Consider the following 12,101-nt stretch of genomic DNA (forward strand, 5'->3'; position numbering starts at 1 on the left):
GGCGGTTTTCAGTTTCAACTTTCTGTTAATATAGGGCAATGTGAAGAACATGTGTTAGTCGGCTTCTGGGAGGGAATATTAAATAAAATTTTGGGAACAGTAAACATTTGCTAAGTCATAAATCATAGGCAAAAAAAGATTCAAAGGGAGAGCGTGAAAAAAAAAAAACATTGCTCACCAAACAGCAGTAATACACTTGTTAAAGAATACACAGAGTACAGTTTTTTAGATAGCCTCATGATAACCTTCAGCATGTGTTTCTAGATATGATATTGATGATGAAACTCTATCACAAAGCAGTGAAATTGCATTGTTCTTGCAACTGATGAATAGCTATGGCTGAGAAGAATGGATGTGACAGTTTCCCCATTCCTTGAAGAGGTTATGTGTGTTCTTGCAATCTAGTAGCCAAGAGGCTGTTAGGCAACAGTACTCTAAGGATTGGAGGCATGTGAATGGCTTCCCACTTCCTCCCAGAGAACCACTTCACATATTTTGTAGAGCTAAGTAAAAAAAGAAGATTGGATGAAGTACATCTCCTCCAGAATCCTGTTAGCTGAAAGGAAGAGAACAATAATCAATAGAAAAGTTTCCATTTCTTTTCTCTCTCACTCCTTTCCATGTTCTGGATCAAGACTGGGAAAAAAGCCTTCATAGTGCCTACTTTCTTATAGCCAGCGGGAAAGTGAGAAAGATGCTAGAAAAGAATCAGGCACTCCTGTTGAGAGGGCAATAGAATGTATGGGATGGGCAAGTGTGTGTGTGCAACAGCGATACCTGTGCCATCTGATCCTGAAACAGACATGCAAGCAGATCTGATTAAGGCACATAAGGATGAAGATGCCAACAAGTGAGAACTGCCTTTTTTTCAATTTTGGGCCCTTGAAAGCACCCCCCCCCACACACACACACTCATGGGAGATGGGTTCTTTAGTAATCATTCTTAGCAGTCCTCCTGAACCCATTTCATAGATTTTTGTAGGAGTTTTTAATTTGACTTTGTGGATTTCTTCTACCAGGCTGTCCTGCACTGTTTTGTGGAGTCCTTAGCATTCATTCTGATTCCTCACCATCTGCACAGGATTTTTGTTTGTTTTATGTTCTATTTCTTCTATTCCTCCCACTTGTATTAGTAGAGGACCTTTAGACTTGGTACTGTCTTCACTTATTAGACCTTTTTAGGATATATCAGATCAATCCTTGGTCTTCTTTTCTTTATTTTTAATACCCCCTCAACTTCCATCTAACAAGTACTGTATGCTATGTGTCTCACAAGTTTCATTTTCCATGGGACTTTTAGAAAGATCTCCTCCGTGTTGTGTTTTGGCAAATTTATCTGTATCTTCTTCCTCAGAGCCCACTTCTGCCAATTCTTTAGCCAATTTGTTCCTTAATACTACCAAGGTCACTCTGGATTGTGTTGGATGGATGTGCGCTGAGAGCCAGGCCCCCATACCCATGGATGTCTGCAACCCTGAGAAGGGTGGGGGTCCTGGTTAGATGCTAATAATGTGCTCATTTGATGAATATTCACAGGATCCAAAGTTTCTGTTCTTCCAGAGAGTGTGACTTCATTCACGCATGAGTAAATCATTACAATAGTTTCCTGGCAGGTGTTCCCCATTCCTCTCTCTTTTCCAAACCGTAGTCCAGAACACTGCTCTTTGGGCTGTTCTAGATCTCCCACACTATTCTCATGTCTTATTTCAGTGTCGGGCTCTTCAATGGCTCCCTGTTCAAGACAGAGCTCAGTTTAAACTACTAGTTCAGAACGTTCTGGTCACCTTTCTTGCCAGTATCTCTTTGACCTTATTTCTACAGTCTTCTTCATTCTTTACATTCTTATGAGCTGGGCCTTCCTTTGGTTCCTTGCTCCAGGGCGATGGTCTCCGGGCCCTTAGGAACTTGGCCCCATGACTCTGGAATCAGTTCTCTTCATCTCTGTGAATATTTGATGGCCTTTAGAAGGGGCTTATTGATTTGACTAGTGGGTTAGTGTAGGTGGTGGTTATCCCACTCTACTCTCATTAATCTTGGGATTAATGGGAAATACCTTGGGAGACTGTGCCAAGAGACACTGCCAAGGGAACAGTCAAATAAGAGATAGCGTAGCCTGCAGCTGGATAGGGTGGGGCAAGAGGCTCAGAAGAAGAGTTAATTAGAGTAAGAGGTGAATGTATTTTACATTTATACCTGTACCAAGGAAAGTTGGAAGCTAATTTTCTTTTTTCTATGCCTTTTCTTAATTGATTTTTCTTTTCTTTCATTTCTTTCTTTTTTGATCTTCTTGCATTTTAACCTTTTGGAAATTTAATAAAATTTATGAAGAAGAAGAAGAAGAAGAAGAAGAAGAAGAAGAAGAAGAAGAAGAAGAAGAAGAAGAAGAAGAAGAAGAAGAAGAAGAAGAAGAAGAAGAGGAGGAGGAGGAGGAGGAGGAGGAGGAGGAGGAGGAGGAGGAGGAGGAGGAGGAGGAGGAGGAGGAGGAGGAGGAGGAGACTCTCCCTAGTTTCTTGGGCTGTAAAGCAGGCCAGCAGGCAGGTAAGCAGCTGCTGCCAGGTGAGGGAGAGCGTGCAAGGGGGTGGGGGTGGCTGGCAAGATGTGGCACAAGCATGGTGGGGCTTAGAGTGGCTGTTGGCAGGTGGGGGAGACTTATCAGAGCAACTTGCAAGTGCTATTGCCATGACATTGCTGAATGCCATTCTCCCCTGGCAGTGAAGCCAGTGAGTGATTATGTTCTTAATTAAGTTTTTAATGAGAGAAAATAGGAAACATAATTTATGGATCCCCTAAAAGAATCACAAATTATTCTCCCTTTGGGTTGGGGAGGAGGTGAGTTTTCACATACCTCCTGTCTGTCAACCCTGATTCAAGGGTCTAGCCTGGTAAAACAGGAGAGGCTTTGGTGGCAGAATGGGGCTGTTGTGTGCAAAGAACTCCCTCCCACTTCAGCCAGTGTTCTCCACCATCTGACCTGCCTGTGCGTCAACTTCTTTTTATATATATATGACTAGAGCAGTCTCAGATGATTGGTTAGATAGATGGTTAGATCCATGTAGTTAAGGATCCTATGTAATGCCTGATTAGCGTTTTGTCAGACATCAAATGAGCAGGTGCCCTGCATCCAATCTCCTGCTGCCTGAGCCAAAATGTCCCTTGAGGAAGAAGCATGGCTGCAGCAGCTAATAGAAGATGGGTAAATCATACACCTTGACCATGTCATTGCCAAGATGCTGCCAAAATGCCTGAAATCGTACAAACAGCAAGGCTTTTGTTGGGAGGAGATAGAAGACACCTCATCAGCTAAATAGCAAGTCAGGTGGCCTCTGCTATGGGCAGAAGATGAGATGAAGGCTGGGTCAAGGGAATGTGTCTTGATGGAATGGTTAGGAAGGCATTTCTGAGCCACTATTAGGCTATAGATTGGTCTTTGGAATCATCCAACCATTCAATAAAAACAGGCTTTCAATCAGAATTTAGGACAGAAGATGCTTTCTTGTTCATTGTAATGGGGTTGTAACGGAATGGAGGCTAGGCAGGATTGGGGCACGCGCAAGCATTGAAAATACAGAAATAAAATTAAGGCATTGCAAATTTTTATTGAGCAACAGAGCAGAAGCAGAATAAATGTTACTATAGAGATGCTATGAGCAAAGTATGAAACATTTCATTTTTTTAATAGTAAATGTTCTTTAGTCTTCTGCATTTTCACGTCACTTGCATTTCCCCATATACAGCAGCTGAAGGCTTTTACCCATTTTCCTGAGGAAAGAAAGCAAAGGTGAACGTGAAACGTGAGAACCAAAGGCATGCAGCTACCTTCATTGCCTAGGAAACAGGAAGAATATAATATACCTGAATATACCCCAGCAAGATAACCTGGAATCTCTAGAAATTGGTCACTACAGCTACATTTCCTTCTCCCACCTAATGTTAGCAAAATATTCTACTTGATACCACTGCATAATATATCTATGACCAAAAATGCTTTCTGAGTAAATATTCATGGCCTACTTGAAAAAAGGATCAGTTTTAACGCTTCTTTTTTAAAACCAAGAATTCCAGGGCTGCCTATGCAACCCTATACTTACACATATGCATTGCAGAAACCACACCTGTTGCCATAAGTGTGGCCGTTGGAACCACAGTGAGGCTCGTACTCCAGGGTGCATATATCGCTTGGGTACCCCTGACAATAATCCTGTGGGAAAAAGCAAACTATTCATTTTGCAGGCTTAGTGCACCTTTCTTTGCAGTTAGACAGCAACTATCAACATACTTTGTGCATGTACTGTAATTGTATGACCAACAGGCACCTGTTATTTTCTGGTAAAACTGTAATTTTGTCTTCTGTGACAAGCCCAGTGATCATCTGTTATAGGTGGGCCTCCCTGTTCCCTATAATGGCCATTTCTCATCAGTGACACTAGAAGATGGATCTTGTGTTTTTAGGAATTATATTTTACCATAGTCATATTGCCCTTCAGCCACAGTCAGAATAGTTTATAAGTGCCCTCCTATCAGTATTAAGATACATATACTAAGAACATGAGATGAAAGTAAAAGAATCATAAAAACAGCCTAAAACATTGTTTAGTTTATTACATTTTAGGGTTGTCTATTTTCTAAACTTTTCTTGAAGGATTTTTGTACTTTAAAGTTAGGATAAATATAATTAATAAATAAATACTTGTATTCTAAACAGATTTTCCCTGCACCATTCTCTCTGACACAGCATTATCATTATCAAGTAGCATCACTAGAATCACTAGCGTTACATCAAGAGAACTTCATTTAATAATAAATACTTGCACTTACGTCTAGATCTTTTATTTTAGCAGCAACATCTGAAACAAAAACATCCAAATGTAAATATTTAAAGCAATCCATATAATCTTATATTTCATTCTTTTTATCTAAGAAGATATGTATTTGTGTTGGTCTGTATCTTATTTGTCTCTCTAGCAGTCTTCATTTAAAAATCACTGTCTACCTGAACTAAAATGGACAAATCAATGCAAAATTCTATAAGCAATCAACAGCAATAGTTAAGCTAATTTGGGGTATCATTAAATATATTCAAATCCAAGCTAAATGGGATCCAATCTTTTTTATTTCTGTAGACCTTCTGATTCCATTGTAAATTCTTCCATTGCCCCAAGGCCCACTGTACTTACAGAGATTGTCAGGCAGTATTGGGAAGGGTGACAAGTGGTATGTTGAGAAAGAATCCTCAAATCTTATGATATCATAAACCCTTAAATGATACATGAATTTATGTAACTCATTTATGAATTATACTCAAATTCATAATTTCATGATTTATTTACTAAACAGTAAATAAATCCACTATGATTAGTTTATGGTTTGGTAGATGGCCAGATTCACAGGTTTAGTAATCTCCCTAAAGTCACTTTAGGGAGATTGGCACTTGCAGGCCTGATCAGCTTTAAGAACAGATAAATCTACTCTCTAAGTTGGTCAAAACTTCCCCAAGGCTTGTGACCCACAGTCTGAGAACCCTTGGGGTAGAGGATCTTCCAGTGATTCAGTCTACTTACTGTACATGAGCAGTCTCTTCTTTTAATTTAGTCCTAATATGGAACCCACTGAGACAGGAATTTCCTATGGAAGTAGGCTTGAGGATGTATGAGTACTGGGTTTTTTTTCTTTCTGGATAGCATATATAATAGGATGTGAATCCTCAAAGCAAAACTCTCAAGAAAGACTTCTCTTAAATTTGCTGGTCAATGACCAAATAAAGATGTATTCTGTTCTGTTCTGAAGAAAGAAAAAGTTGCAATAGGAAATCTGACTCACCTGAAAACAAGAACGCCACCATCAGGGTGAACAGCAGAAAGCCTGCACACTTCATGATTGTGTTAGTGGGGCTTGGTTGTGGTAGCAATCTTCTGAGCAGTAGATGCTGAAGGTGAGCCCTCAAAACCCTCATCTGTTACCTGGGTATTTATGCATGTCTCTGCTACCTTGGTGATGTAATCTCTCCCTCCTTGCAGATGGAATTCCATGTGTAAATAAGATCTTATAAAAGTCTGTGATGTACTGATCTGAAATTTCCTTTTTTGTGCAAGTTCAGAATGCAAGAAATGTATGGCAATCTGTATGCCCACAAACAATAAGAAAAGTAAATTATTCCCTGTGAACGTACGTCATAGCTAAGTTAAAAATTACATACTATTGTTCTCAGGACATCAGTGTGAAGAGATTTTAAAAGACCTACTGAAATATTCTCACATAAAATAAAATAAAGTAAAATAAAATAGTAAATTAGTAGATAGGTTTCCTAGATAAAACTGATATAATCCCCTGGCTGTAGTAGCAAATTGTACCTATTCCTGATAACATTCTATCAGTAGTATTAAATAAAATCTCTTTTTAAATTTCTTGAGTTAGTGGTGTCATTCCATATAAAGTGAGCCAGATAATGGATCTCAGTTCTTTCTCGATGGAACAATAATTGTCTATTATTTATTCTAATGAAAAGCGTTTTCCTTGAACCACAAGCTTTGAAACTCAAAAAGGGTCAGATATTCATATGAATTTCATTTCAAGCCCTTAATGCTTTCTTGTTTCTTTTCAACTGATTGTTGAATTACAAAGGAGGTTTCTTTGTATCAGAAGATTATTTCTTTGTTGCATGCCTGTACCATTTCTGACTTTCCTCATTAAGTGGTCTAAGAAGGAAATCTCAAATGCAAATAAAATACCCCGATAATCAGAGCTCCTGCATAGTGACAGAGAAGCAGCAGCAGCAACTGCAGGGGTCATTCAAGATCAGTCCATATGCCCAGGACAAGAAATCTCTCTTCTGCAAAGAGCCAAGGGCTGTCCTAGCTTGCCAGGATATTTTAAAATGAATGACAGGTGGAACTGATCTCCTGGCCACCTTGTTTAGTTTAGAAAATTGCCCTCATTTACTCACTCCAAAATGATCTAGCTAATGAATGTTTTTAATGATTTATTTATTACTAGTACTAGTAGCTGGGCTGAGAGAGAGGGACTGAACCAAAGTCACCCAACTGGCTTTCATGCCTAAGGAAGGCCTAGAACTCATAGTCTCCTGGTTTCTAGGTCATCACCTTCACCACTACACCAAACTGGCTCTCCTTTAAAAACTTGTTGGAAAATGCATTGCCCTGCAAACTTGTCTATAAAAGCAAGCAGATAACTGCTCTGCTTGCGAATCCCAACCTTTCAAGGAGTCTTCTCAGATTGCAAGCTGCTGCTTCTAGGTGAATGTAATCCCACCCAGAACCGAGAGAACTGCTGCATTTGTGGAATGCTGCTACCTTGCAACCCAAACCCACTTCTTTGAATTTGGATTGTCCCATCCAGCCATTTAACACTTGTAGGCAGGCATTCAGGAGAGCCACCCAGAAATTGTTGTGCAGAAAAATACAGGAGATCATTCACTACTCCCCACGAGATATATTGTGTACCCAAGATATCTTGGATGGTCTGTCCCTGTACTTTTATATAGCAGAGAGTAAGGAAGTTGGTCTGGATGGAAATATTCAGGAACTGTTACCTAGCAAAAGGGGGTGAAGCATTTTTTTCGTCCAGGACAAGATAACTTTCAGAAGTGGCCCAGCTAAACACCTTCCTAATTCACTGAAGTACAGGAGTATTCCTTTCTTCTTTGGAGGGGCTAGAAAATATGGTTAGTTTAGGATAACAGGTAGCTCATATCTGAAGGTTGAGCAAGTTTAGTTTTTGCCCTTTCACACATCTCATGTGGCTTTCCTTTATTCTTACAAGTGCAAAGTTGTAAGAATGGCAAACAATGCAATATGTTATATACATATACATGACACACAGGTGTTCTTTCTCATTTTTAAATTGTAGGATAGAGGTATGTAGCCTTTTCTGGGCCAAGAGTCACCTTCTGGGCACTACTCTGAGGAGTTCACCTTTATCTTTACCTTTACCTCCAGCCTCCCACCTCCTTCGTAAGCAAAACCCACTCCTTCTATGCAGACATAGTGTTTTAAAAACAAATAATGATCATCCATACTTAACAAGTTTTAAAGAAAAAAAATGCCACTTGTGTTTGGCTAGATAAAATTTGAAAAGGCACCTGGTTGATTTATGAGATGATCTTGGCAAGGTGACTGGGGCATAAGAACAAATCCATCTTGGTTCTCCTCCTTACTGTGCTTTCATCGGCCCTATCAGGTTTTTTTTTTAAAATGCTGTGTCTATGTTTAAGTTGCTTGAGACTACCCCAGGAGCTGTGACCCACAGTTTGAAAAGTCCTGGTATAAAAGTTCTCCCTATGATTCCATCAAATCTGTATGAATAGCTACTTGCTTTTATTTGGTTCTGGTATGGAACTCCCTGAGACATGCATGTCAAGTGTCTAAGAAAAAAAAATTGAAAAGACATTGGGTTTGAATTTCTTGTGGAAATGCAATATGATAGAAGCTCATGTTTGTTGAGTTGTACCAATTTGAAATGTTCCCTTTTAGCAGAGAGCTTAGGACAAAAGAAGTAAGTGGCAACCAGCATTCAAAGAGGTAGTAAGAAAGGTAGGTTATTATCTTGGCTACATTTTTCTGGGCCAAGAGGTGCACTTCCCTTCTGAGTGGGGCTTGGAATGACTTTGTGGCATCCAGGCCTACTTTCACCTTTTCCTCAAGACTCTCACCCACATTTCAAGCAAAATCCACTCATTTTGTGCAGGCATAGGATAAATAAATAGATAGAGAATGATAGACAGATAGAGATAGATAGATAGAGAGATAGATTACATGGCAGGTTTCTGAGGGTAAAACAGTGTAACGTGTTAGCCTACATGATATTTGGAAAGGCACTTGGTTGATTTCTGAGTCACCATATAAAAGTCTTAGGATTCTCAATATTGGAGTCTATTATACCTCATTTAAGACACCCATACAGCATCCAGAGGGGAGTTGTCAAAGTAATGCAAGCAATAGGAAATTGTCTTAATGTCGGTATCAAAATATTCAATAGATTATGCCTTAATAAATTTTGGACTTCCTGGACCCCATGCATTTGTATAGGAAAAGAAAGACATTGTGTTGTTGGAGATAGAGTAAGAATAAAGCTTCATTAAATTATAAGGTTTTGCAATCTCCTAAAGCTACTATATTCTGTAAAGAAGTAACACACCTATATTAATTTAACTTTGAAACTAGGTTGAACATGTTCACATATCTGTATCTTGCTGAGCCATGTACCTTTTATATGGAAATTGAGGGCTAGGCAATGGATTCTTCATGCCCTTTTTATTGCTAAATGATTGGTCCTTTAACATTGGAAAAATAAATTTATAACCATAAATTTAAGACCTAAAGTTACTTGAGACTTATAAATAAGTTGTTTATGTGTGTGTGAGTGTATGCACATATGGATATGGATATGGCTTTGTATGTAGATATTTGGATTTGGCAACAGAGATGAATGTAGGTGAAGACTAATAGAATTCACAGAAATAAACATCTTTCCATCATGAATTTATATTACAAGAACAGGACAGCCTGAGAATGGACTTGAAAGACCCAAATGGCAGTATCAGTGAAACAGATAACATTTTGTCCAATAATTAATCCATTTTTGTTGGACTGTTCCATTCTCGATCAATTCAGTTTTGGCAGTGATCACTAATACACTCAACATTAAAAATTAACAACAAGCAGGAGAGGAGAAAATTGCTGCAAAATGTGTTCCATCTGAAATGAAATTTTTAGCACACTCAATGAACTGAACAATGAGAACTTAGCTAAAGCCACCTGCTGTATTACTGAAACTCTGACAACAGCAGCCAATGAAATGAATGGTACACTTACCAACCACAGTTGGGACCGGCAACTCCATCTCTAAGCAACATGGTCATAAAGTGAAACATCACATGACTACGCCTGACTTATGATGTCAGTTGTGGTTGTTAAGCGAATCACTTGCAATATGATTTAAGTGCATTAAGTGCAATGTCACATGACTGCAACTTGCGACTTCCTGCTGGCTTCCCCACTGACTTTGCTTGTCGGAAGCCAGTTGTGAAGCTTGCAAATGGTGATCAGGTGACCATGGGATGCTGTGACCATTGTAAATGCATGCTGATTGCCAAGCACCCAAATCATAATCACATGACTGCAGGGATGCCAAGATGGCTGCAAGTTCGAGGACTGGTTATAAAGCTACTGCTTCAGCACCTTTGTAACTTCAAACGGTCACTGAACAAGCAATTGGTGAGTGAGGAATACCTATACTAAGAAACACCATAAAAAATGCAAAATATCAGATGTCAGTAAATAAATAATGCAGAAATTATAATAACAGAAATTCAGTCAGAAACACTGTAGAATACCCTGAACTAAGCAAAACCATTTCAGAATGATTAAAAGAAGATATTAGAAAGTACAACTGATAGCTGCTGAAGCCTGAAGAAGACAACAGAAAAATTAAGAGTTGGATAGAAATGACTTCAAGATCAAGAAATGGAACAGCTTAGTCACAACAAATCAGCAAGAAATCTTAAAATAAATCAAAAGACTTCTACTCTACATTATATGCTGACAGTGTAGGACACCTGGACTCCACCATCTAAATATTCCTGATATAATTCCACCAGAAGTAGAAGATGCTATTCGCAACTTGAATTATGCCAAAGTAGCTGACCAGGAGGGAATCACTGGAGATATTCTCAAACCAAGTGGAATTGAAACATACAAAATATTGTCAAAGTTGTTTACCTTCTGCTTGCAACAGAGAAACATCCCCCCATCATGAAAAGATGCCAAAGTCCTTATTATGCACAGGAAGGCTGATCAAGAAGATCTATAAAATTACAGACTATTAAGCCTTCTTTTGGCTCCGTACAAATTTCTCACATGAATTATTTCGAAATGGATCAAAGCAACACTGGGTTTTGCCCGATCAAGGGAACAAGTTGCTCTCAGGAGTGGATTTAGTGCTATAGATCATATACAAGTGGTTCAGCAAAGTATTGAACATTGCAATGAATACAGGTAATGTATTATAATTTCAGTTTATTAACTGCCTTCACTGATTTTGCAAAAGCCTTTGACTCTGTTAAACTGAATGCTATATACAGAGATAAAGTATGGAAGAACCTTCAGCCTCCTGAAATCAATATGCAGAAACAAAGCAGCTCTCATCCACGTCAACTGAAAATACCGCCAAACACAAGGAGTTTGACAAGGTGATCCAATTTCAGCAAAACCATTTTCAGCAAAACCATTTTCATGACTAAATAGGTCTGAAGTAGGAATAAAGGTCAAATTTGAATATCTTGACCACCTACCTTTTGCTCATGACGTTCTTCTTTTCTCCAATAATGCTGAAAACCTTCAAAGATGTAGAGCAGAATTAAATGACAGCAGCAAGTGCTCAAACTTGAAAATGTAGTACAGGATGGCACAAACCATGTTCAGCAACTACTCCCAACCTCACAGATACCTACAGTGGAAGTATGGATTATTAAACTAATTGGCTCAAATGGTGAAGCTAACAGCTTTAATAAGAGATAATACTGTTAATTTGTCTCCTCATAGCAACCCTTCCTAGATTACGTGTTTGGGTTGGGAAAAAATGAAGCTTTGATTGTGGGATTTAATGATTAGATGGTTTGTGTTGATAGAAATAATGTGAATTAGGATTAATTAATGGTAAGAGATTAATTTTTTAAAAATTTGTATTCATATCTGTATTGGAGATACTTGGAAGTCACTTTCTGTTTCATCTTTCTACCTGATCTCACTTTTTTAGTTTTTGTCTTTTTCTTTTAGTTCTCTTCTCTCTCTTCTATACTTTCTGATTTGTATTTTAATTGTACTTTTTATATATCTGAATAAAAGTTTTGGTTAAAAAAAAAAAAAACTACTCCCAACCATTACCAATAAAACTTGAAAATCTGGAGAGGGTCAACAGCTACATCTGCATAAATCAAAAGATTACCAGGGACGGTGATACCATAGAAATATTGAAATTAACTAAATTAGGTTGGAGAGCATTTGGACAACTCCATGCTGTATTCAAAAGCAATGTACCAAGCTGTTTGAAGAAGAAGTCATATAGACAATGTATATTATCTGTGCTGA

General features: G+C 38.5%; 1 protein-coding gene across 1 annotated transcript; it reads right to left on the reverse strand.

Moving 5' to 3' along the window:
• Positions 1-3,584: 3,584 nt before the first annotated feature.
• LOC112542471 (serine protease inhibitor Kazal-type 6-like) lies at positions 3,585-6,007 on the reverse strand. Its single transcript, XM_025175454.2, has 4 exons — positions 5,818-6,007; positions 4,816-4,844; positions 4,089-4,198; positions 3,585-3,759 (listed from the first exon to the last, which is right to left on the reverse strand). Exons 1-4 carry the CDS (start codon positions 5,948-5,950, stop codon positions 3,711-3,713), a joined length of 321 nt encoding a protein of 106 aa, XP_025031222.1. The 5' UTR covers positions 5,951-6,007; the 3' UTR covers positions 3,585-3,710.
• Positions 6,008-12,101: the final 6,094 nt, after the last annotated feature.

Source organism: Python bivittatus, unplaced genomic scaffold (assembly GCF_059951505.1).
Source record: "Python bivittatus isolate LINGU-HERP-01145 unplaced genomic scaffold, Pbiv_v1 ctg000080_np1212, whole genome shotgun sequence".
NCBI classification, from domain to species: Eukaryota; Metazoa; Chordata; class Lepidosauria; order Squamata; family Pythonidae; genus Python; species Python bivittatus.

Bases quoted from the DNA above. Each gene is read 5' to 3' on its own strand.
- LOC112542471 (XM_025175454.2), bottom strand. From the start codon at position 5,950: ATGAGGGTTTTGAGGGCTCACCTTCAGCATCTACTGCTCAGAAGATTG. The intron at 4,199-4,815 runs GTAAGTGCAAGT...TTTTTCCCACAG, and splicing joins CTAAAATAAAAGATCTAGAC to GATTATTGTCAGGGGTACCC. The intron at 3,760-4,088 runs GTAAGTATAGGG...TTCTTTCCTCAG, and splicing joins GGTTTCTGCAATGCATATGT to GAAAATGGGTAAAAGCCTTC.